The 22359-nt window shown below is 44.5% G+C and overlaps 2 protein-coding genes across 5 annotated transcripts in view; one reads left to right on the top strand and one right to left on the bottom strand.

Moving 5' to 3' along the window:
• DNAI1 (dynein axonemal intermediate chain 1) overlaps positions 1-18415 on the bottom strand; it is a 50515-nt gene extending 32100 nt beyond the window's left edge. The window contains exons 1-3 of the mRNA XM_045580047.1: positions 18191-18415; positions 1539-1571; positions 10-108 (exon numbers count right to left, since the gene is read on the bottom strand). Coding sequence (XP_045436003.1) covers positions 10-108; positions 1539-1571; positions 18191-18220 — 162 coding nt within the window. The 5' untranslated portion in view covers positions 18221-18415. The remainder of the gene's footprint in view (positions 1-9; positions 109-1538; positions 1572-18190) is intronic.
• A 254-nt stretch (positions 18416-18669) lies between these two features.
• The window catches only part of FAM219A (family with sequence similarity 219 member A), a 45056-nt gene continuing 41366 nt past the window's right edge, over positions 18670-22359 (top strand). Inside the window, exon 1 of one of the 4 annotated variants that reach the window (XM_036433532.2) lies at positions 18670-19064. In XM_036433532.2, the coding sequence (XP_036289425.1) occupies positions 19005-19064 (60 nt within the window). In that variant the 5' untranslated portion in view covers positions 18670-19004. The remainder of the gene's footprint in view (positions 19065-22359) is intronic. The other 3 variants (XM_036433535.2, XM_036433531.2, XM_036433533.2) reach the window with 3 other exon arrangements.

The raw sequence follows: 22359 nt of genomic DNA on the forward strand, positions 1-22359 counted from the left end.
CTAACTCACCGCATCAGTCAAATCCAGCTGGTCAGGGGGTCTGATCGTGGTTTTGGCCTGGGCCCAGTCATCTGCCCCTTCTCCCACATCAGTTCCTGAATCTTCATCCTGGACAAAAACCTCATGAGGATCAGGAATGCCCAATCTGCTTGAAAAAGGGAGCATGCTGCAGGAAGCCCCTCATTCAGAAACCCCGGAAGCCAAGCTCTGCCCTGATACATAGAATAGAAAATATGCAACAGACCACTCATGAAAGAGCCCAAAGCAAATGCTCAGGCCAGAGTTCACATTGCCTTTAAGATCATGGCCACCTCAGCCCGAGGAGTCATAGCTTAGCTGGAGCACTGTGGTGGGCCCTTGGCCCCAGTGGTGGACCAGAGGTGGCTCCTCCCTACCGTCTCCCACACAGCCCAGAAAGTGGTGGCCAGGATAGGCTGCCAAAGACAGGGCTTTATGCAGAATGAAAGGAAATCCTGCTGTTCTTTAAGCTACTTCAATTTTCATTCCTATTTTACCTTCCAATTTGCCACCTTAAGGTTACTCTTACAGCAATATGTTCAGTACTTGGTAACTTTAAGCCTCATCAGATCCTTGGAGCAAAAAAATAAAAAATAAAATAAAGCAAGGACTAGAAGTTTTTCCTTTTCCTGATAGACAGTTGAACACCTTGCCAAGGTGGTCCATGACATAATAAAAAATATTCACTGTCACAAGCAGGTAAAGATGTACAAAATAAGATAATGCAGTTTTTAACTATAAAACTGGCACAAAAAAAAAAAGAAAAGAAAAGAAAGGAAGGAAGGAAGGAAGGAAGGAAGGAAGGAAGGAAGGAAGAAAGAAAGAAAGAAAGAAAGAAAGAAAGAAAGGAAGAAAGAAAGAAAGAAAGAAAGAAAAGAAAAGAAAACCAACCAAACAAAACTAATATCCAAGGTGGGTGAGGCTGTGAGAAAATGAGCACCTATAAATTATCATGCCCATAAAAGAGCAATTTGGAACTACTTAACAAAAGCCCAATAAGTGTTTATACTCCTTATTTTTTTTTAGTGTTTATACTCTTTAAGTCAGATTTCTATGCATAAAAATGTATATTAAAAAAAATAACCCCATATATGCCCAAAGACTTAAATGCATGAATGTTTTTTGAAGGATTGATTATATTAGTGTAAAAAGGGAACATCACATGGATGAATTGAATATGGTATGGCCTTAAGGAATATATAATAAAATACTATGCAGTAATTTTAAATGATGCTATAAAAGTATATTTACTGCCAATGAAAGGCACTCTAATATATCATGTAAAAAGAAGATTATAAAATAACATATGCAATTTAAAATTCTATTTAAAAATAAATACATGTAATTTTATATATGCATGGAAATATCTGGGAGAATATAATACCATATATTAACTAAGAAGTTCCCGGGTGGTAGGTTTAAGAGTGATTTTAATGTTCTTTTTGCTCATTTGAATTTTCTAAAAAATATATAGTGCTATTCGCTTCCTGTTGAGAGATTGTGGTGGTTTCAGTACTTACTCTCTTCCTGGATCCTTTGGCCGTAGTGGTGCTCTGAAAGAAAGGAAACAGAAAGTAAGTCATCAGCAAATCTCCCAGGGGGTATCAGAGATAGTATTACGGGGAGGCTTCTGCCCAGGGACCTTGCAGAGAGGGGACATTGAGCTTTTCCAAATCTCAAAAATAGTCCTCTCGGTGGCAATATGTGCTTCTTAGCCCAGCCTAGGAAGCCTTGTATCTCAGGCAACCCCATTCCACCATCACTGGGACTGATCCATGGAGAGCAGCCAGGTAACTTAGCACTGGGCACATCTTATTTGTAGCTAGAGTTCAACAGATCCTTTTTTTAAAGACTATTTTAAGTGCTTAGCTCTGTACTAGGCATTAAGGGGATTTTTAAGGGAAGACTAGATTCCTAAACACTGGGGATGATTGTAAGTACTTTATGAGCATGGACTTTGCTTTGTACACTGCTGGCTCACAATATAGTAGGTGTTCAAAAATACTTGTTAAATAAATGAATGAATGCCATCAAACCTGTTAGTAATCATGACCCTGAAAAAAAAAAATGTTTTTTCTCTCTGGGCCTAAGTTTCCTTATCAGTAAAGTGCATGGAATTGGATGTGATGACCTTCCAGTTCTAACGTGCTCAATTCAACTTGCTAAACATTTGTTTCGCATCTATGCATGTGTCAGGCACTAAGCTAAGCAGTGGGACAAAGACAAAGAGAGATGATGTCCCTATCCCAGTTTGCTCAGGGTCCGTGGAGGGCAGAGTATGATCAGTGCTCATCATTTACTTACTCATTCAGCGTATGTTCCTTTGGAAGCCTGCTCTGTGCCAGTAATAGAAATACGTACGCACATCGTGCTGTAGGGATGCATGGAGGCACCTACCCAGCCTTGGGTGCACAAGGCTTCTAGAGGTGGAAATTTCTTAGCTGGGTATCCAAGAACAGGTAGGGGTATAAAAGTGGAGAAAATGTTTTTCAGAAGTGCTTTTCAGAAGAATACAGCATGTAAAAAGTCAAGAGGATGAAAGAGATAGTAAAAACAAACAAAAACCCTGCAGTAGCTACATAGAACAATAGGTGTTTCAGATGACCCAACAAGAGGGAGATCAGTGAAGGCTGGAAATGTGAGGGAGGGGCTCCAGGAGAAAGCCAGCCTAGAGCACTGGGGGCACGGTAGCAGAGAGGCCAAAGGGCATATGTTGGTGGCAGCAGAGAAAGAGACCTCTGCTCCCAGCTCTCAGTGACTACCTGTCTGACCTTAGGGAAGTCTTTAGGCTTCAGTTTCCCAAATTGTAAACTGTGGGCATTTGACTAGATGGACTCTTACAGCCTTACGTGATAGGGTCTGTGGGAGAGGTTTTGGTGGTGGAGGGGAGAAAGAGGATTGGGGAGGGGGAAGGGGAAGGGGGGGAATAGAGTATGTCTCAGCTTGAGCTGAGATTGTTGCTGCTAGGGCAGGCAGCAGGATTCAGATTTCTGCCAGGTTACCAAGGTTTCCAATGATGGGAACCCTTCTCTGAGGCTAAGCTGCATGAGCCAGAAAGCTGCTTTCCCTTGAAGGGCCTCTGATCCCTACAGTAACGAAATGGAAGCGCCACAATGCCCAACAGCTTTCTGGCCCACATCAGAGCCCTGGAGGGCCAATCACAACCCAAACTGCCAGCTTTAAATAGAAAATGAGATCCAGTTACCACTGCCCCCATAAATATGTCTGTAAAACATTTATCTGGCAATAAAAGAACTGACAAGGCAATTTGAGTGTAATTGTTTTTGGCAGTTGGACATATTTCAATTAACACACTATAAAAGCCACACTATAATAAATGCAAAACAGGCCAATGAAATCAGCTACAGCCCTGACTTCCCAACCATGGCGGAGATTGACTGTCAGGCTGCCACTTTGGGCCCTTGGTCTTCAGAAGGAGAAGCCTGAGATAGACAAGCCTGAATTCCTGAGAAGTTTTTGATGATTCCTCCCAGAAGCCATCAAACCACGGAAGAAGGAAGTCCAAACTCCCCGCCCTGGCCCTCAGAACTCTACCATCTGGCCGCAAGTCTTGGTTCCAGCCTGCTCTTCCACCCTGCATGTGCTAGGACTTGAAGATGCCCAGAGAGGCTGCTCACATTTCCTGAGCTTGGCCTGTGCCTTCCCGCCTCCATACTTTGCTTTGACCATTTCTCCTTCCCAGGAACGCCAACTTCCCCCTCCCCACTTCCTGCTCCCACTGTCTCTGCCTAACAAAACCCTACCCAACTAGCCTCTACTGTCCTTCCTCTAACACTGACATGTCATCACCTTCCTCCTCCCTCCCGCTACTCCCCCCTTCTCACTTTATGCAAAGCTCTGCTCCACTTTCCATTCCTACCACAGGAGCTGGTCAAATAGACATTCTGTTGTCTCTGGGTTTTGGTCTGCAAATAGGGACCATATTACAAAAAGCAACACAATACTGCAGTATTATGTATAGACGGAAGCTTGGAAATTCCAGCAAGGGAGGTCCACCATTCTGTACTATTAACCAAAGAAGGTCCTCTACTGTTGGACAGATCATTCTATTTGGCCAAGGAGTGATGCAGAAAGAGGAACCATCCCCCAATTCCCTCCCACCATGGCAGCCAAATTAACCCAGGCGATCAACGGGATGACAGATGTCCTAGACTGAATTCCTTCATATTAGCGCATTTTTCTATTCTAGTGTGAGCTTTTAGTGTGAGCATCCTAAGGGCAGCAATTGGTAACAACACAGCTGCCTACTAGTCACTTCTCAATTCTCTTATAGGACCTGACATTGCTGAGTGCTCCAACTTATCCAACTTTATTTCCATGTCACTAATCTCTCCAATAGTTCTTCTCAACATCCTTGACCCCTCTAGGAATGTGTGCTTGACCCTATAGTCTTCTTATTCTACACTGTCCTCTCTTGGGGAGTGTGTAGAATATTCCCACCCATAACTTCATCTTCTACCTTATGGTAAAGCTCAAATCTATTTCTGTAGCTTGGATTTTCCAGAACCTCACATTTAAATTGATGACAGAGTATTCAAACTCAATGTCTTAAAAACTGACCTTATTATGTTCTTTATCCACTCCAATCATCATATTCTTTTTTTCACCCCAAACTTCTATTTTTTTCTAGTATTTCCCATCTCACTCAGCCCACCACCATCCATTCAGTTACCCAGGTTGGAAATTGGGAGCCATCAAAGAAATCTGCCTTTTCCTCACCCTCCCATTAGCATCAGATTTCAAAGTCTAACAATTCTCTTTTATATCTTTCCTATCTTTTCCAGTTATACCCCTTTTAATTTAAGCCCTTATTATCTCTTGCCTAACTACATTTGATTTCCCTGATTTTAAGAATAATTATATCATTATCATCATGTTGAGTTATTGGGTACTTATTCTGGGACAGTCACTAATTTATATTTTTTTTAATTATCTCATTTAATCTTCACAAACATCCTATGGGGCTGGAGCTATCATTATTCATATTTTACAGATAAGAAACTGAGGCATGGAGAGATCAGGTAACTGACTAACAATAACCAAGATTTGAACCCTAACTAATCACTACTTATAAGTGATCTTTCTAAAACAAATCTGATCATGTCACTCTCCTGATTTAAAGCCTCCAAAGACACCCTCAGTCATGAGATGAATCCCAAGTTCCCTAACAGCATCCACTTCATCTCTGACTCCTTTCTTCCCACAGCAGTGGGAGGATGCTATGAAAATAAAAGTTTTGGTCAATGTAATATGATTATTGTTGCCACCCATTGGGCATTTACCTTCACTTAGAGCTGTTTTGATATATGAATCATAGAATAGTATAAGCAACCCATTTGTCCCTGAGCATATTTTAGGGGTAAGGAAATAAAAAATTCTTAAGCTGTTCTTATCATGAAGATTTATTTTTTTAAAGTACGTGTACCCATGAAGTCCAAATGTGGGCTTTGAAGTCAACTATACCAGGGTTTGAGTCCCCACTCTGCTTGTTCTATAACTCTAAACTTGCCTTCTCTGAACCTCAGTACTCTTACCTTTAAAATAAGCATCATGACGACACTCTTTCAGACAACCATAGGCTTGTTAGAAGGATTAAATGAGTTGATGCACAAAAAGGTCAGTGTTGGCTGACCAGAGTTTGTGTCCAGAACATGGTAGCTGACAGTATTATACTTCCATTTTAGGCCCTCCCTCCTCTGCCCTTAGCCACACAGGACTATGTGGCCCTTTGTCTACTAGGAAGCACCCACCACAGGAATGACTAGACCCTTCAACAGTTCACATCTCCACGAAGAGTTAAACGCTGAAACATGATTGTTCCTGGAAAGAGGGGCTCTTCGAAGCACATAAACCCACAGACACTGCATCCTTCTGCCTGGGGCCCAGGAGACTTCCTTTACCATTTCAGTTGTCTTGGTCCTTATTTTAAAACTCACTACCAGGTTTCCATTAAGCTAATTTGAAACTAAATACCTCACCAGCTTGCAGTTTCCTGTTTCTAAAAGGGTAAAAGCTCTTAGTCCCAAAGGAGCAGTAATTCACCAACAGATCTTCCTCTTACTAAACAGACTGCATTTCAACTTTCTGAGCCTAGTACAGTATCTAAAGTACACAGAAGGCACTTAATAAGTGTAGTGGGAAGAGATCTCTAAATTTTGAAACATCATACACTATTTTGGAAGTGCCAACTGACACAAACTTTTTATAGGGTTATTTGAATACCTATCCAGCTTAAATGCAAATACCCCTGAACTAAAAAAAAAAAAATTCTTGAATTTTTCCTGTAGAAATATTCATACACATGCATAAGATATATGTACATTATTGCTCACTGCAGAATGAGAGCTTTGCAGGGTAGAATAATCTTGGCTGTAAGTCCTTACTATTCATCACTTTGAATGTTTCTTGCCACTCCCATCTGGTCTGCAAAGTTTCTGTTGAGAAATCAGCTGTCAGTCATATGGGTGCTCCCTTATAGGTAATTAACTGCTTTTCTCTTGCTGCTTTTAAGATTCTCTCTTTGTCTTTTGCCCTTGGCATTTGAATTATGATGTGTTTTGGTGTGGGCCTCTTTGGGTTCCTTTTGTTTGGTATTCTCTGTGTTTCCTCGACTTGTAAGTCTATTTTTTTTTTTTTTTTTTTTACCAGATAGGGAAAGTTTTCTGACATTATTTTTTCAAATAGGTTTTTAATACCTTGCTCTCTCTCATCTCCTTCTGGCATCCCATAATAGGAATGTTGATATCTTTGAAGTTGTCCCAGAGGCTCCTTATACTTTCTTCATATACTTGGATTCTTTTAACATTTTGTTCTTCTGATTAGGTGTTTTTTGCTTTCTCATATTCCAGGTTGTTGACTTGATCCTTGGAATTCTCTACTCCATTGTTGAATCCCTGTAAATTGTTCTTTATTTCATTTGGTGTATGCGTAATTTCTGATTGGTCCTTTTTCATGTCACTGAAATTCTCACATAGCCTGGCCGGCATGGCTCAGTGGTTGAGCATCAACCTATGAACCAAGAGGTCACGGTTTAATTCCTGGTCAGGGCACATGCCCAGGTTGCATGCTTACTCCCCAGTAAGGGTCATGCAGAAGGCAGCCAATCAATGACTCTTATTGTTAATGTCTTTCCCTTTCCCTTCCTCTCTCTCTAAAATAAATAAAAACGTGTGTGTGTGTGTGTGTGTGTGTGTGTGTGTGTGTTTTAATCTCACTAAGATCCTTGAAAGCCTCACTAAGTCCCTTGAAGCTCTCATGAAGATCCTCCCGAGTCACCTGAGCTGGGAACTCTAGGTATGCCCCTGTGTGGACTGAGTGCACAGTCTTGTAGTTGAGCCTTGATTGCTGTTGGCATCTCTGGGAGGAGATGACCTTCAGGCCAATTGGCTGTGAGGACCATCTGCAGTACAGTGGGAGATCTGCTGTGCAGGAGGTGAGGACCTGCTGTGAAGCAAGGCAGGCTGATACTAGAGCCTTGTCTTGGGCCTTTTATTGATAAGTTTGGGGCACACTGTCACCGGCTGCAGCTTGAGATTTTAGCAGTCTGAAGTTTGAGCTGGACAGGTTATTCATACGGAAAAGCTGCTGCAAACAGCTTGGACAGGGCTGTAATTTGGATGGGGCAGGGTCTCAGGGTGGAGCTAACAGTGTGCTCCAGGCAGATTGAGACTCTGATGTGGCTGCAGCCGGTTAGAAAGCCACTCTGGGAGAAAGCCACTCCTGAGTTCCTGCCCTGATGCCAGACACTCCAGTTCCTCTCCCAGAGCCGCCTGGTGCTGGAGCTCAGAGGTAACAAGTCTGAGTGAGTTTGTGCATGGGCCCTTGAAATGGAATGCCTGGGTCTTCAGCATCCTTGTGTCAGTCAGCCACAATCCCTGCTGGTTTTTACAGCCCGTAGTTGCAGGGACTTCTCTTCCCAGTTCTGGAACCTTGGACTGGGTGTCTAGTGTGGGGCTGGGATCCCTACCTCCTCACATGCAGCCTTTGCAGAGATGATCTCCCTCCCCATAAAATAAAAAATAAAAAAGAGCACAAGATAAAAAAAAAAATATATATATATATATATTTTTTTTTTTTAAAGCAGCCCATTCCACACCTCCCACTAGTCTCAATGTGCTTTCTTCTTTATTTCTGTAGCTGTGGGACTGTGATTCTGAATGATAGTTTTCTGTATTTTAGATGTAATTTTGATGTGATTGTGTGAGACAGCGAGTACAGGCGGTTACCTACGCTGCCATCTTGGTTCTTTGTCCTATTTGTAATATTTTAAAATGTAAAAGCACAAATATTCATCAGTGGAAATCTAATCAAATAAATTATGGCATAGAATGGATTATTGTGCATATTATTAATTTTTTCTTTATCCTCACCTGAGGATATGTTTTTATTGATTGATTTCAGATAGAGAAGAAGGAAGAGAGAGGGAGAGAAATGTCACTTGTCTCCTGTACATGTTCCGACCAGGGATCAGGGAATTAACCCAAAACATTTATGTGGATGGGACCACTGAACCACCCAGCCAGGGCTTCTATGCATATTTTAAAAAGGATGACATAAACTTGCATGTATTGTTATGGAAAGCTCTCCAAGATGTATTACTAATTTTTTAAAGTGACAGGCTTAGACCCATCTGCTTACTTTAAGTATGTGTGTATGCCTGTTGAAATGGCTGTCTTCAACAAATCAACAAACAACTGTTGGCAAGGATGTAAAGAAAAGGGAACCCTTGTGCACTTTTGGTGGGAATGCAGATTGGTGCTCGGAAAACTGGACACAACAGGGGAATAACAATAGAAATACTTTCCTGTTATACTGGTATAGCATCTTTCAGTTTACTAAACATTTGCAAGTTATTTGACTCACTACTGTTTTGTGGATTAATGTTGAATTTTTGTCAAAATTATTTTTTGAATCTATTGAGATGTCATCCTTTTTTTCTATTAATGTGAAGCAGTACTTTGATTTTATTTTAAAATATATTTCTTTATTGATTTCAGAGAGGAAGGGAGAAGGAGAGATAGAAACATCAATGATAAGAGTCATTGATCGGCTGCCTCCTGCACGCCTCCCACTGGGGATTGAGCCCGCAACCCAGGCATGTGCCCTTGGCCGGAATCGAACCTGGGACCCTTCAGTCCTCAGGCTGACTATCCACTGAGCCAAGCCGGCTAGGGCAGTACCTTGATTTTTTTTTTTTTTTTTTAATGTTGAGCTAAATTTGTGTTATTCAGTAAACCCTACTTGGTCTGATATATTCTTCTCTTTATATATTGCTAGAACAGATTTACTAATATTTTGTTGGATGTTTTACATCTATGTTCATGAGGAATATTGGCCTGTCATTTTCTTTGCTTACAATAGCTTTTATTTTGTCATCATCAAATGAGTTGGGTCTTGTTTAGTTCTCCTCCACGTTCTGTGAGACTTTGTGTAAGATTGGTGCTATTTCTTTATTCTTTTAAAAATTTATGTTATTGAACTTTTACAGAGAGGAAGGGAGAGGGATAGAGAGTTAGAAACATCAATCAGCTGCCTCCTGCACACTCCCTACTGAGGATGTGCCCACAACCAAGGTACATGCCCTTGACAGAATCGAACCTGGAACCTTTGAGTTTGCAGGCCGATGCTCTATCCACTGAGCCAAACCAGTCAGGGCGGTGCTATTTATTTCTTACATATTTGATACAATGAAACCATTTGGGCCTGAAGTTTCTTTGTGGAAAGGTTTTATATTATGAATTGAATTTTTTTAAATAGGTACAATATTTTCATATTTTCCATTTCTTTCTGTGTCACTTGAGGTAAATCGTTATTTTTTAAATTTATTTGTTCCATCTAAATTTTTAAATGTATTGAAATAAAGTTGCTGATAATATTCCCTATTAAGGATATTAATCCTTTTTAATCTGGGGATTTATAGTGATATCTCATTTTTCATCTCTAATATTGGCTATTATACTTTCTTTTTTATCTTGATAAGCCTTGCTAGGTTTTACCAATTTTATCAATCTTTTCAAAGAATCAACTCTGGTTTTGTTAATTTTCTTTATTATTTTTCTCATTGTTTCTATTTAATAATAAAATAAGTAAGTCAATAAAATCCATGGAAAAGCTCTAACTGGTTTGGCTCAGTGGATAGGGCTAAGGGGTCCCAGGTTCGATTCCAGTCAAGGGCATATACCTTGGTTGCGGGCACATCCTCAGTAGGGGGTGTGCAGGAGGCAGCTGATAGAGGTTTCTAGCCCTCTATCCCTCTCCCTTCCTCTCTGCAAAAAATCAGTAAGATATATTTTTAAAAAGAAAAGAAAAGAAATGGAATTGATTAAATAAATCTTGCTTTTATCACTTTGGATAAAAAGTGATCATCTTTCCCTATTTTCTTACGGTAGAATCTTAGAACATTAATTTTAAATATTTCTTCTTTTCTACAATAGGCATTTAAAGCTATACATTTCCATTAAGCACAACTTTTGCAGCTCCCCACAATTTGTGATGTTATATATTCATGAAATTTGTGCACGGGTAGGGTCCCGAGGCCTGGCTGGCAATCAGAGCCTTTCCTGCCTCCATAGTAGCACTAAGAAGCAGTGAGCAGGCAGGCAGTAAGAAACAAGGGGTCCTGGACTGTGAGAGGGATGTCTGACTGCTGACTTAGACCATTGAACCTGCAACTGAGGTATGTGCCCTTGGCTGGGAATCAAACTCATGACCCTTCAGTCCGGGGGCCAAGACTCTAACCACTAGAGACTGTAGTATGTATTTTTTCATCATTAATTTATTTACTCAGTAAATTCATTCAGTCATTACTCACTCATCCAGTATTTATTAGCACTGACTATGTGCCAGATCCTAGGATAATAGCTAAAGAAGAACCAAGACTGAGTTGATTCCACTTCAAGGGTTCTCAACCTAGGAGGTGAGATGAATGGAGCACAAAAGCCCACTATACAAACCAGAATCCAGTTACTCCATAGTAGGACAAAGTATTGCGAGATGCAAAGCAGTGAGACCAAAGTTTGATCAGTTTGCTTGCTTCTTCCGTACAACTCTGTCTTAGCAATTGGAAAGATTGAGTACTCCCTACAAATTCCTAGGTGACAGGAAACAATTTCATGTGGCTTGCTCACAGCTGGAGCCAGAGAATCAAAATTACTCTTCAACATTAGCTTGCAGGCTGCAAATCCCAGGGATAAGCACAAGAGCTCTCTGCCTTTATTATTTGAGTTCCTGGCATGCACTGAGTACTAACAATGTACTAGGCTCCACAGCAAACAGGAGATGAGACCAAGTTCTGGCCTCAGATGCTCACAGCTGTTTTGTAATATGATAATTGTGCATGACAAACCTCAGACTGTAAATCTGAAAATAGCATGACTGTAATCATAACAAAATGGAACAGCCATTGGCAAAATTTGTTTTCTAGTTATCACTTCCATAAGGAATTCCATAACAGTTCTAGAGGAAGAGAAGAGAAAACTCTCAACTTCCTGCCACCAAACCTCTGAATTGTCATCATTTGCATGCAAGCCTTTCTCCTTTCTCCTCTCCTTTACACTCTTCTACCTTCTGTCATAACTCCCACCTCCTCAGAGACTTGGCTCTACTCATTATTTTATCCGTCTTCTTCATCTTCAACATCTTCTATCTGTGCCAGGGTCCTTCCCCATTTAACATAATCAATTTCACTTTTATCTCTAAAAAATCCTGTCTACGTGGTCTTTACTGCCTTTTTAGCTCAATTCAGTCTGGCTTTTACCTCTGAAATTGTATTTTCCAAGGTCCCCAATAACTTACCAATTATTCTATGTCTAGCTCTTGGCTTCATTGACCCTATACTGACCACATACTCTATAAACACTATAAACTCATAAATATGCTCTTCCTTAAGCTTCTAGGACATTATTCTTCCTTTGTCTTCTAGTTTCTATTCTTACTCTTTATCCTACATTTTGAACTCCTTTGTCTTTCCAAACCTTCCATCATGTAATTTCTCTTAGACGTATTCCCTGATTCCCCCAGAATCAGTGTTAAAACTCCTATCACATTCTTCCATAGCACCCTATGCTACTTCCCGAGCCACGGTCCATCATCCATTCAATAAGCATTCATTGAGGTGAATGTGATGGCCACTGTGCTAGGAACTGAGAATACAGATGTGAGCAAAAACATCCACAGGCCCTGCTCTCAAGGAGCTCCAGTCTAATAAGAGACACATACAGTAATAATTATACAAACAAATGAATAATTATACACTGTGATATATGCTATAGAAGAAAGGATCAAGAGCAATTAGACTATATAATAGAGGAACCTTAACCCTATCATCATTAACAAGGCAGAAGGCACTGGAGTGGGTTGCAGGGATTGATGTTTGGGCTGAAATCTTAGGAGTGAGTACCTGTGTAAGGGAAGGTGTGAAGGGTGTTCCAGAAAGAGGAAACAGCACATAGAACTAAAGTACAGCAATCATAGGGGAAAAGTGGTACAAGTGAAAGCTTAGACATCCAAGTAGGTCTTGGCTCATATAGGCACCTGAAAAGTTATCTAAAAAGTTAGGCCCTGTCCTGACCGATTTGGCTCAGTGGATAGAGCATTGGCCTTTGGACTGGGGGGTCCCAGGTTCGATTCCTGTCAGGGGCCTGTGCCTTGGTTGTGGGCACATATCCAGTGGGGAGTGTGCAGGAGGCAGCTGATTGATGTTTCTCTCTCATCAATGTTTCTAACTCTCTATCCTTCTCCCTTCCTCTCTGGAAAAAATCAATAAAAAACATATATATTTTAAAAGTTAGTCCCTGTCATAAGGACAATGGGAAGACACTGAAGGGTTCTGAGTGGAAGATGACAATTAAGTTGATAGGTTGATAGTTTTTTGTTTTTGTTTGTTTTTGTTTTTTTAATATATTTTATTGATTTTGTACAGAGAGGAAGGGAGAGAGCGAGCTAGAAACATCGATGAGAGAGAGTCATCGATCAGCTGCCTCTTGCACACCCCCTATTGGGGATGTGCCCACAACCAAGGTACATGCCCTTGACCGGAATCGAACCCGGGTCCCTTCAGTCCCCAAGTCGACACTCTATCCATTGAGCCAAACCGGTTTCGGCGGTTGATAGTTTTTTTGTGTGTGTGTGTGTTTTTTAATATGTTTTATTGATTTAAAAAAAAATTTTATTGATTTTTTACGGGGAGAAAGAGAGAATGATAGTCAGAAACATCTATGGGAAAGAATCATCGATCAGCTGACTCTTGCACACCCCCCACTGGGGATGTGCCCGCAACCAATGGTACATGTCCTGGACCGGAATCGAACCTGGGACCTTTCAGTCTGCAGGCCGATGCTCTATCCACTGAGCCAAACCGGTTTCGATTGTTTTATTGATTTTTTACAGAGAGGAAGAGAGGGATAGAGAGTAAGAAACATTGCTGAGAGAGAATCATCGATCAGCTGCCTCTTGCACAACCCCTACTGGGGATATACCCACAACCAAGGTACATGCCCTTGACTGGAATCGAACCCAGGACCCCTCAGTCCACAGGTCGACGCTCTATCTACTGAGCCAAACTGGTTTCGGCTAGGTTGATAGTTTGAAAATATCACTTGATGCAGTGTAGAGAATAGATTGTAAGGAGCGTGAGTGGGTGAGAGGAATACCAGTTACAAGGCTTTCACAGCACTCTGGGGGAGAGATGATTGTAAGTTGGGCTAGAGGGGTTCAATGAGTGTGAAAAAAAAAATTGGTTTAATTCAAGAGATATTTAGGAGGTTTAGGGGCAAATGTTTCTCTTTAAGACTTGAGAAACCAGAGAGGTATAAGGATAATACTAAAGAGAAAAGTCACGAGAGTGAGGATATCATACTTTGGACATATAGAAACATATCAACTTCTCTTAGATTCTGCTCACCCTCTCCTGTCCTCTTTTCTATGGATCCCAGGCCCAGTCACCAGATTCAAAATCTCTGAATTATCTAATACTCTCTTTTGGCCTTGTATTTATTCTTGGCCACTCGCTCCTACCTAGTCAGCCCTCATCAAGATCAAGAATACTAGAGGTATTGTCTCAGAGGGATCTCTGGAGGGACAAAATGATAAAAAAATGTGAGTCTTTTATTTAGCTCTTACAGGCAACTGACTCAAAATTCTAGACTTTCAAATTTTTTATGGTAACCAACTGAGTTACAAAGGAGTACTAAAATTTGTTAGCCATAAACTAAAATTAGCTTTTAACTGGAGTCCATAGAAGACTCCAATTCAGTTCTCTACTAAGAAGTCTGGCTGCCAGGCACTATTTGGCAACTTTGCAAAGCTCCTCCTGCATATACACACATGCAGCTAGTTAGAATTCTTGCAATTTTCAGGAAGGACACTTTGTTATTGGGGCATTACTAGTGATGTTTTGAGCTGGTCATGGTTTATGGTGCTTGACATTCATGCATTTTAATGACACATTATTATTCATGCAGCTTCATCATGAGCAATTTAATATGCCATGAGTTATCTGATTAACCCTCTGGGGTAGAGGGATACACTTCTCTGAACTTATTTCCTGCCACTTCCCTCCTCCCATTTCCTTGCTGATCCAGAACATGTGTAGCAAGCTCCTATCTCAGGTTCTGTACTTGCTGTGCCCTTTGTCTGGGATGCTTTCCCCCCAGATATCACATAGCTAACTCTTTAATTTCCTTCAGTTCTTTCTCAATGTCACATGTATGAGGCCTTCCCTGACCACTGTATTTATTTATTTATTTATTTATTTATTTATTTATTTATTTAAATATATTTTATTGATTTTTTTACAGAGAGGAAGAGAGAGGTATAGAGAGTTAGAATCATCGATGAGAGAGAATCATCGATCAGCTGCCTCTTGCACACCCCCTACTGGGGATGTGCCTGCAACCAATGTACATGCCCTTGACTGGAATAGAACCTGGGACCTTTCGGTCTGCAGGCTGATGCTCTATCCACTGAGCCAAACCGATTTTGGCCTGACCACTATATTTAAATCATAATCTTCTGAACCCTTGAACTTCCTAGTCTATTTTCCTGTTTTATTCTTGACACCTACTACACCATCTGACAAACTATTGTATATTTTACTTATTTGTTTACTGACAACTTACCTCCTGAAAAGTTAAAATCCATGAAAGCACGGGTTTCTGTTTCTTTTGTTTGTTGCTCTATTACTAATACCTAGAACAGTACCTTGTACATAGCAGCACTCCACAAATTAAAAAAAAAATTTTTTTAAAAAGGAGAATGGCTATTTATCATCAGAATTTCTGATCTCTTAATCTCCAACACCCAAATTCTAAGGCATGGGTATATGTGGTTCAAATATTAATCATCCATAGCCCTGTCAAAGCAGATATTTGCATGAACCTGGAAAAACATGCTTCTACTGTGACATTCCCTTATTATCTCTCCCCACTTGTCTCCCCATCCCAGGTTCATCCCTTCCTATCCTGCAAACACTCAGAGCAAAATTTCCAAGCAACGGTTTCCAAATTTTCCAAATTAACTCATTTTCAGAAGTTAATATATTCCAGACATTGTGTTATGTTCAGGAGAATCAACATGAACAAGACAAAGGTGATCCTTGTCATCACAGAGTTTATATTCTAGGGGGGATATTACCTGTTCCTGCCTCCTAAAAGGGTACTTAATCCCTTGTGGAGAATATGGTGGCAAATCTGAGACCTGATATATGAAGAGGAGATAAAAAAGAGATTTGGGGCCGAAACCAGTTTGGCTCAGTGGATAGAGTGTCGATCTGTGGACTGAAGGGTCTCGGGTTCGATTCCAGTCAAGGGCATGTACCTTGGTTGCGGGCATATACCAGGTGGGAGGTGTGCAAGAGGCAGCTGATCGATGACACTCTCTCTCATCGATGTTTCTAGCTCTCTTCCTCTCTGTAAAAAAATCAATTTTATATATATATATATATATATATATATATATATATATATATTTTTTTTTTTTTTTAAGAGAGATTTGGGGCGCAATGGCATGGAGCAGGTGGTAACAGACAGAAAAGATTGTACTAGGCAGGCAGGCACAGGAAACAGCATTTTCAGAGACCTAGAGGAGAAAGAGTGGATGGCACTTTCCAGGAAGTGAGGGCAGTTTAGTGTGCTGTGGCTGTGGAATTTTCACAGAGCGATGGTGAGATCTGAAGTAGGATAGGAAGCGAAGGCCAACCCTTGCAAGGCCTTGCAGACCATACAAAGCAAGTTGGACTTTAGGGAGTTTTTTCTAAGAGCAAGAGGGAGCTACTGAAAGGTCTGATCAGTGAACAGTGTAGTCTAAACACGTCTCTGTCCCCTAATAAACCCAACACTGATCTTCCCTCTCCAGTGCAGGCATCCGAGTCATAGCTGCCTCCTTCCTAAAGCTTTTCTGCTGCTCCAACCTGCATGGCTCCCTCCTCAGCTCCAGGGATCCCACTCACTTGTAATTATATACCTGAGTTCGGTCTCCCCTCTTTAGACTGATTTGCTCATCACTGACCTAGACTGGGCTTTACTGAAAGGAGAAGGTGATGAATACAACCTTGCACAACCCAGCCTTTTCTCACTCCCCACCTACCGATATTTCCATTGCACTAAAACAACCCTGAGGGTGTGGGGAGGGGAAAGCATCGGTGTTTGCTGGGCCAGGTAACCTAGGTTTCTCTGCTTCCTGTCTGCAGCCACCTCTCTCTGCTCTCAGTGTAATTAGCCTCTAATGTCTCCCCTAATGGGCTATAAAAACTCATCCCAAGCTTGTTCAAACCGCAAGTGCTAGAAAAGACAAATCTAACCTGTAGTGACAGAAAGCAGATCAGTGGTTATCTGGGGTGGGGGGTTCAGGAGAACTGACTGCGATGAGGCACGGGGGAACTTATCTGGGTAGAGGAAGTGTCCTATATCTTCATTGTAGTGGTGGTTCGCAAATGTACAAATTTGTCAAACCTTGTCAACATGGACAACTAAAATGGTCCATTTTATTGTATGTAAACCAGACCTCAGTAATGCTGAACTTAAAACAAACTGGACCCAGACAATAGTGTGGAGAAGGCCTGGGTAGGGTGAGGGATGGGTGGAGGGGGGAAAGGGGGAATAATGGAGGATATCTATAATACTGTCAATAATAGCCGAAGCCGGTTTGGCTCAGTGGTAGAGCGTCGGTCTGCGGACTGAAAGGTCCCAGGTTCGATTCCGGTCAAGAGCATGTACATTGGTTGCGGGCACATGCCTGGTAGGGGGTGTGCAAGAGGCAGCTGGTCCAAGTTTCTCTCTCATCGATGTTTCTAGCTCTCTATCTCTCTCCCTTCCTCGCTGTAAAAAAAATCAATAAAATAAAATCAATGCTGGGGAGGAAAGCTTTCTGTGCTGAATGGGTAAGCGGGGAGGGGGTGGGGGTGACTCTCGGGTTTCCTGTGAGAAGGATTGACATCTGGCCAGTTGGCAACAAGAACAAGTTCATACAGCTGGATGGACCAGGGGCTCCCAAGGAAGAGAGACATATGAGGCTCCAGAAGTAGTTGGGGGGAAATGTTTGGGGTGTGCAATGTGTGAATGGGGGCAGGGATGGGAAAGAGGACTCTCTCCTTTTCCTCTTTACCTGACCTGTCTCTCTTCACAAGTCTCCCAGCACAGAATATCTAAACCAAACTCTGGCGCACAATCTGTCCTGTGTCTCCTGTACAGTTAGTTCTCTTGTACTTCCTTTGTGGGCTCCCAAAGGTCTGTGTCCACACTTAGCCCAGCACTGGTTCACACAGCAAAGTGCTGGAAAAATAATTTTTTGGGACACGAATGTGAGGGCAATAGTGGTACATGTTGGCCTAGTAGTGGGAGTGGGGGTGGGGAGTTAAGGAGGATGGGCTGGTCAGGATGGATCAGTGGAGTCGAGTGAGGTAATGGAATGGTGAGGGAGGACGAGTGAACTGTAGGAAACAGTGGATCCGTGGAAGTGTGGGAGAGAAGGCTAGGACTGGTAGGAGAGAATAGAAAAGGGTCCGAGATCTTGTGGGGGACACAGGCCAGGAGTCACAAGGAGAGAGAAGGTTAGGGGTCAACAGGGAAAAGAATTTGAGGGACCAGTAGGAGAGGTATGATCAGTAGTCATTGGCGGTGAAGGTCAGAGTTTACAAGAGAACAAGTTGGAGTGTTACCAGCTTACGTTGCTGCGGTTTGTAGGGCATCTTCAAAGAAGCAGGTAGCACCTTAACACTTGGGAGCGTCTACAAAACGCTCCCTTTCCTGAAGACAGGAAGCTTGTCCGTCCCCTCGATCACGCACGAGAAATCCGGATTCACTTTCACTTCAATTCTCGGTCCCAGGAAACAGCGATCTTTGGGGAACAGCGATCGCTGTGGGTCTCCCCACCTTTGCCAGAGCTAATCGGCTCCTCCCGGACGCGGTTACCTAGCAACCAACCGGCAGCCAGGGCGCAGGCGCCTCGGACGCCCCCTAACGGCTTCAGCGGGTGGCGGGGCAGGGCGTGCGGGGAAGCTCCGCTCCGCTAAGTCCCGCCCCCTCAGAATGAGTGGACCCGCGGCCGCGCGCATTCGTAGCCCCTGCATGTAGGCGGGGCCGGGGCGCCCAGACCCCGCCCCCTCATGAATAATGCACATCCAGGCGGTGCCCGGACCCGGAAGTGGAGTTGCCGAGTCACCGCAGTGGCTGAGCTGTTGACAGGAGGCGGTGGCGGAGGAGGAGGCGAGGCCAGGCCGGCGGCTCTGCCCCGCCACAGCCGCGGTGGTGCTAGGCAAGTCCACGGAGCCACGCGGGCCTCACCCCGCCAGCGAAACTCCTGCCCCGCCGCTCCCACCCGCCGGTCTGCTCGGCCGCCGCCCGGCCGCCCGCCCTCCTCGTCCAGGGCGGCCTAGTCTGCACCACCCCACCGGCTCCTGGGGCTGCCGCCCCGCGCGGTCCCGTTGGCGTCCCCGGCCGCGCCCGGCCTGGGTTCGCTCGCTCGCCGGCACCATGATGGAGGAGATCGACCGGTTCCAGGTGCCCACCGCGCACTCGGAGATGCAGCCGCTGGTGAGGGGGCGGGCGGCGGGCAGACCAGGCCGGGAGGGGGCGCCGCCCGAGGAGGAGGAGGAGGAGGAGGAGGAGGAGGAGGAGGAGGAGGAGGAGGAGGAGGAGGAGGAGGAGGAAGGGAATCAGGCCTCGGGAACTAAGGGAGCACCTTCTATGGGGCAGAGAGAGCCATGAAAACATATCACTTGGGGAGGGTGACCCTCAGAACCTGAAAACCGTGGGAGAATCCGCGAGGTGACCGCAAAGGGGCCTGTAAGGGCGGGGGGCACGGCCTGAGGAGGCAGGCCGAGGGAGGAACCGAGAGGGGCACAATGGTGCACACCACCAACGGAGGCCCGTGGCGGGGAAAGAAAGGGAATTGTCATGGGGCGCCATGGGCGGCAGGCCCGGTGGGCTGGCGTGAGCGATGGGAAGGCGTTTCGCCCGGGAGGCCTGTGATGCTCAGAGCGGGGGAGGGGACTGGAGGGCTGTCGGCTGAGTGGTACTGGGAATAGGCTCGTAGCGGAGGAGGGGCCGGCCCGCCAGTTTGCTGGGTATGGATGGGAACGCGGGGGCCGGGATCTGTGGGGACAGGGATCTGTGGGGGCCGGGATCTGTGGGGGGCGGGATCTGTGGGGGCAGGGATCCGTAGGGGCAGAGGTCTGTGCAGGACCCGGGAATTCCCTTTTCCGGAGGAGAGCGCAGGTAGTCTAAGCCGGCGGCACGGCAGCCGGGAAGGAGAGCGCGCAGAGACGAGATGGAGAATCTGAGGCGCGGATGAGAGGGGCTCCCGAACCGACAGGCGAGGGGACAGGGCTGCGCCGGGCCCTTTTGGAAGAGCCCCCATCATCCTAGGCCTACGTGTTTGGAGCCCTTGCTGGGCGCCAGATCCGACCGCCGGCCCGCGGTCCCCGAGTCTGGGAGGAATGATGTCATCGCTGCCGGCGCAGAGGGCATGGAAGGGGGAGGGCAAGGCGGGCGCACCGTGGCCAGGCCCAGGGCAGGCCGAGCCCGCTGCCCACCGCGGCGGGAGGAGAGGGGGAGCACCTGACTGGCTTGCCCGCCGCCTAGTGGAAGAGAGAGAGAGAGAGATAGACAGAGAGAGAGGGGAGGGGGTGGGGGGAGGATCCAGGGAGCGCCCTGTGTTCTCATTCGCTTTTCCTTCTCTTTCCCTTCTCTTTCCCCCTGGAGTCTTATGGGGAGCTGGAAGGAGTCAGGGCAGGCCAGGCACCTAAAGGTTGGTGCCCTATTCTCTGAGTTCTGTTGGAACCTAGCAGAGCTCTCCAGGACTTGCAGATACTGGGCTCCCTAAGGCTCTTCCCTCTGTGCTAGGCCAGGAGGCGAGGAACAGGTTCTATGCTTGGGCCTCCAGGCCCCTGGCTGACAGATGTGCTTTGTGGCTTCCCGAGCAACCTGCCCATTACAGCAGCCAAGACAGGCCTTGGTAGGAATCCATGACCCACTCTAAGCCACACTTTCTGGGAGATGGCAGAGAGAATCGCTAGAGGCTACCTGGCAGGAGATAGAAGTCATTCCCCCCTTTTGTGACTACTTAGACAGTTCCAGAAGCCAAAAGAGAAGCTGCACAGAGTGTATCATATTAAACTGGGGAGAGGGATGCCAGCCTGATGCCATCGTTGGATTATCTAGGGGGTCAGAAAAACTTGGTGCCAAGTGTATCCCATAATATTGAAGAACTTTGGGCTGGGTTAAGAGGACTTTCCTTTCTGGATTATTTTTCCAGCCAACCTGGTTTGTCAAACTAGATTACCCTTCCAATTCTAAGCACCTAATCAAGAACCCAAAGGGAGAGTGGATGAAGGAGGAGGAGGAGGAGGACATCCAAGTGAGTCAGAAGAGCCCAATGAATTGGTTCTTGCCTCCCATCTGGGGTTCCTGAAAAGGGAGGCAATAACTGTGCAGGGAAAGGGGGGAAAGAATTGGATCACTGGGCTCTCTCAGTTTTCCTTGGTGCCTCCAGCATTGCCTAAAGTTTTTAATGATGGTTTGAGGGAGTAGTGGTCCTGGAAGACTCCCAAGCAGTGGCTCTGGAGTAGAAGTGCAAGGAGATATTAATCAGAAAAACTAATTGCCTTCAGACCTTTTTCTTGAAGCTTAAAGGAGTCCTTCTCTGCTAGGGGCTGCTTTGTTGCAGTTGAGTGAGAGCCTTATGGGGGTAATAATTCAGCCACCCCCCATTTGAGGGCCATCGGCATTGACCTACAGATTTCTGTTTCTTGATTGTTGTTCCCAGGTTGAGGCCCAAAGGACTCCCAAAACTCCTTAAATGCTCTGAATGTTGTTGAGACCAGCAGGATTTTATGTGGTGTTTCCCCAAGAGCCTTCATTTCGGGGTATAAGGAATCAAGATGGTATACCATAGAAGAGAAAGGCAAAAATGGCTTGTTAGGAGTATTTGGGTGGACCATAAAAACTAGGGCCCCAGCTTGAACTCAACTGTGACCAATTTTATTTCTTGCCATTATTTATTGAGACCTCTATCAAGGAAGTCTCTCCTCTTCTTTGGACTTAGTTTTCCCATTTACTAAATGAAGACAAACGATCTCTTTAAAGTTTAAACAAAGCTCCTCACTCTCTCTTCCAAAGAATCTCATAGGGACTTGATATTACTGATTCTGAAAATTCATCCACCTTATATTTATTGAGCATCTGCTCTGTTCTAAATACTGCACTAGGTGTTAGGAACACAGTGGTTAACAACAAGATGCAAATATGGCCCTGCCTTCCTGAAGCTCACAGTTCAACAGAAGTTTATTGTTCTTGCTTACTCCCTCAGGGTGAACCTCTCTGAGGGCTGAAAGGGGGCTGTCTCCTTAAACCCTAAAGGAAATGAGGCAATGCTGGTGTCAGCATCATTCTCTCTTTCCGGACTAAGCTGTACTTGTATAGGCCTGTCATATGGGCTCGATCATCAAATAAACCTCCCCTACTCACAGTAGTGGGAAGAATCCAGAGGCCATCCCTCACTTGGAAAAATGAGCTCTGAGGGGAGAGTATCTTTATTTTATTTTTATCATTTACTTGAAAGAGAAACTCGAGCTTAAAAGGAGGCCCAGAGGAGTGGCATGAGCTGGAAGAGAAGGCACAGCGGGCAGATCTGGGTGTTTCCAAGGTGCTAATTTAAGCATTAGTTCTCAGCTTAGTGGGAAGCAGCCATCCCTGCCCTGTTCATGCTACTGCTGTTGTAGCAGCTGCAAGGAGCCTTCCTCTGGTGGGTGGAGTGGGGGAGGGAGTTGGCCTGAGGGCGTGGCCTCTCTCTTTTCCCCATCACACCAATTATTTAATTGGCCTGGCG

Source organism: Pipistrellus kuhlii, unplaced genomic scaffold, assembly GCF_014108245.1.
Source record: "Pipistrellus kuhlii isolate mPipKuh1 unplaced genomic scaffold, mPipKuh1.p scaffold_m20_p_12, whole genome shotgun sequence".
NCBI lineage: Eukaryota > Metazoa > Chordata > Mammalia > Chiroptera > Vespertilionidae > Pipistrellus > Pipistrellus kuhlii.